The 2,912-nt window shown below is 57.6% G+C and overlaps 1 protein-coding gene across 1 annotated transcript; it reads right to left on the bottom strand.

The window, feature by feature from the left end:
• Nucleotides 1-1,278: 1,278 nt before the first annotated feature.
• On the bottom strand, nucleotides 1,279-2,670 carry SCGB3A1 (secretoglobin family 3A member 1). Its single transcript, XM_046000993.1, has 3 exons — nucleotides 2,590-2,670; nucleotides 1,722-1,972; nucleotides 1,279-1,412 (listed from the first exon to the last, which is right to left on the bottom strand). Exons 1-3 carry the CDS (start codon nucleotides 2,642-2,644, stop codon nucleotides 1,389-1,391), a joined length of 330 nt encoding a protein of 109 aa, XP_045856949.1. The 5' UTR covers nucleotides 2,645-2,670; the 3' UTR covers nucleotides 1,279-1,388.
• Nucleotides 2,671-2,912: the final 242 nt, after the last annotated feature.

Raw genomic sequence — 2,912 nt, 5'->3', positions numbered from 1 at the left:
TCCATTCCTGCAGGAAACTACCGGAGGGAGGAAGCCATCGCAGTTAGCCTCGGGGCTTCAGATGTTACCCTCAGTCTCCTCCTTCTACTAAGTGCTGTGATTTCCCCTTCGGTGTTTGCCTGGGAAGGCTCTAGAGGTAGAAGGCTGCAGGGTCATCTCAGGACAGGGCCGTTGACTGAGTCCCCAAGCCCACTGTCTGTTTGAGCAAGCTCCTGTAGTCTTGGCATTCTTCCAGAGATCCCCTTGAACATTCGAGTCCAGGGCATTAACTGAGGAACCTATGTCATGTCGGGAGAAAAGAGCCTGTGGTTGTTTCAGGTCACGTCATGACCCCACTGCCTTCTCCACTAGAGATGCGGAGTGATCTCTCTCGTTAGAGTTCATTTTTGCCCAGACCTGAGCCTGATGCAAAGATTCAGAACTCTTGGGAACTCGGGGGCAGTGGTGTTGATGAGAGATTTAATCTGCATCCTGGGGAGCCACCTGTTCTAGGTTGAGTTAGAACTTGTCAAAATGCACCCTCCCCCATTTAGATCCCGGAATGTCCTTGTCCAAGTAGGAACAGAAAAGAGACAGACCCATGTCTTCATAGAGCAACAGCTAGAAAAGGAGTCGGATTGTCCGTGGTGGTTTGGTTGATAGTCAAGCTGGGGAGAACCCTTCCCAGGAAACGTGACTTGTCATTTATCACTAAAAAAGGAGTCTACCGGGAATTTTCTCCAGAGACAGACATCAGTATCCAGTTCAGGGCACCTTCCCATCAACCCTGAGGATCAGTCCAGAAATGCTGCTGGTAGAACAGAAGCAATCGAAGTCACTAATTATTTCAATGAAACTACCAGAAATCACGGGGAAAACCAGATGCAAGCCAGGCTTTTCCTGCAGCCTTCAGTCGTGCCTCATTCCAAGGAAGAAATCAAAGTAGAGGGAAGAAAACAAAACTTCCAAATTTTAGCCACAGAGACGGTTAGGCAGAGCCTAACAGGTGGAAAAAAAAAAAAAAATCCCAGTTTTAACTAACTTATGCTTGCCTGATGCCCAACAGCTTTAATTGCTGGCTCTGGGTCACCTGCTGAATGTCAGTAGGGTCCCTCACACACATGCACACACCCACACATAACCTGGGCACAGTGCTCCTCCTGGGGGTGGGACCCATCCCCCCGCTGGCCCTTTCTTTCTTCAGCACCATTGCTTCCAGCAGGGGAGGAACGAGGAACGGGGATTGGGGATTGGTATCACAGCAAGAACATATCAGCCCCAAAGCTGCTGTTATCGTGTTTATTGAGAGCGTAGGGGAAGGGCTTGGATGGTCAGGGCTGGGCAGCAGGTCCCCAGCCTGTCGAAGGAAGCAGCATCTCAGCCCCACGCTGGGATACACCAGCCTCGGCTCAACCAAAGTACGTCAGGGCCCCCTGCAAAGAGAAGCCAGGTTTCTGCCCTCCTCCAACCCACCACCATGGAGCACCCAAGGGGACTCAGGGCAGAGTTCCTGGAGGGGTCGCACCTTACCTCCAGGGGCCTTCTGCAGCCCCCCTGTCTTTCACATAGGGTCAACCTGGTTCCCACCCAAGGCCATCCTGCTTTTCCTGAGGGTGGGCCATGAGGTTCCCCTGACACAGGGCCCAGATGCCTTGGTAGACTTTTAGGGAGTGGGTGTTTCCGTTCTATGGGAGGCTGGGGAGGGCCGCCTCGCAGGGAGCGCCCAGGGTGTCCCACGTTACCAGCAGTGTCTTCATGGCCCCCATGGCCTCCACGGCCTCAGGGCCCAGCGCGGCCACACATTTCCTGGAACCCTCCACAAGATGCTCCACCGGGACCCCCAGCATGGTCAGCATAAACTTCAGGGGGTTGAAGCTTCCGAGAAAGGGTTGGACCTTGGCTCCTGCCCCAGCCACAGCCTCTGTCCCGGCCTCTGCAGCACTCAAAGCAGAGGCCACAGGCTTGGCCATCGAGTTCCGGAAGAAAGTGGCAGCTGCAAACACAAGCAGAGAAGCACCCCCCGCCCCATCTGGACTGGTGCTCCATGGAGACCCACCAAGGGCCTGGCTCCCCTGGGGTGCCTCTCTCATCCCCACTCCCCCCCGAGGCAGGGAGTTCCAGCTGGCTGAGAGAGGCACCCGCGTAAACAGAATCGTGGCCCAGCAAGAAGGGGGCTGGACAGAGGTGCCTATAGGGTGGCCCCAGGGGGAGGGAGGAGAGGAAAGCTCTGAGTGGGGGCCCCTCAAAGGAGAGGACGCCTGGGCTGGGCTTTGAAGGATGAAGCAGACAGTTCCAGACCGGGGCCAGTGCTGGCCTGAGCTCACCCTGGTGCTGGGTGGAAAGGAGAAACCAGGGCCAGCCAGTGGGGACACGAGAGGAAGCCTGAGGGCCCTGGGGCAGGGCAGGCCCCAGAGGGTCTTGAAGACCCCAGGAAGGAGCAGGACTTCGTGCCCAGAGGGACAGGGAGTGCTGGGAGGCAGAGGAGTGGCCTGAGACCCAAGGCAAGGGCTACGGGATCAGGATCAGCTACCATCAGGACCAGGGGACCAGCAGAGACCCTGCCGGGACCCTGTGGCAAGGAGCTGGGGCCTGAGGCCTGCCAGCACTCACCGGGCTGGCTGAGCAGAGCCACACAGAGCACCAGGAAGGCAGCAGTGAGCTTCATGGTGGACCTGCTCTCAGGAACAGAGATGGGCCCCACTGTGGGCCTCATATACCCCGTGCTCTCCCCTCCCCTGGGCTGGGGCCTCCCCCCCCAGCAATGCTCCTGAGAAATGTGCTGTTTGCTCAGCCAACAGAGCCCTGGCCAACTTCCTGCTCAGGCTGGTGGGCCCTGGGAAGCCAGTGCCCCCCTGCCCTGCCTGGGTCTCAGGGACTTCCTGTTGGCAGGGGCCCCTGGGCTGAGGGCTGTTCTCCCCAGCCAGAGCAGGAAC

Source organism: Meles meles, chromosome 3, assembly GCF_922984935.1.
Source record: "Meles meles chromosome 3, mMelMel3.1 paternal haplotype, whole genome shotgun sequence".
Classification (NCBI taxonomy): Eukaryota; Metazoa; Chordata; class Mammalia; order Carnivora; family Mustelidae; genus Meles; species Meles meles.
Note: the sequence above shows the minus strand (reverse complement) of the source record. Positions and strands in the feature narration are given on the sequence as shown.

Excerpts from the sequence above, each read along its gene's own strand:
- SCGB3A1 (XM_046000993.1), bottom strand. The coding sequence starts at position 2,644 with ATGAAGCTCACTGCTGCCTTCCTGGTGCTCTGTGTGGCTCTGCTCAGC. Across the intron at positions 1,973-2,589 it reads GGCTCTGCTCAGCCAGCCCG|CTGCCACTTTCTTCCGGAAC; the intron begins GTGAGTGCTGGC and ends TTGTGTTTGCAG. Across the intron at positions 1,413-1,721 it reads GGGCCATGAAGACACTGCTG|GGGGCCCTGACGTACTTTGG; the intron begins GTAACGTGGGAC and ends TTCTCTTTGCAG.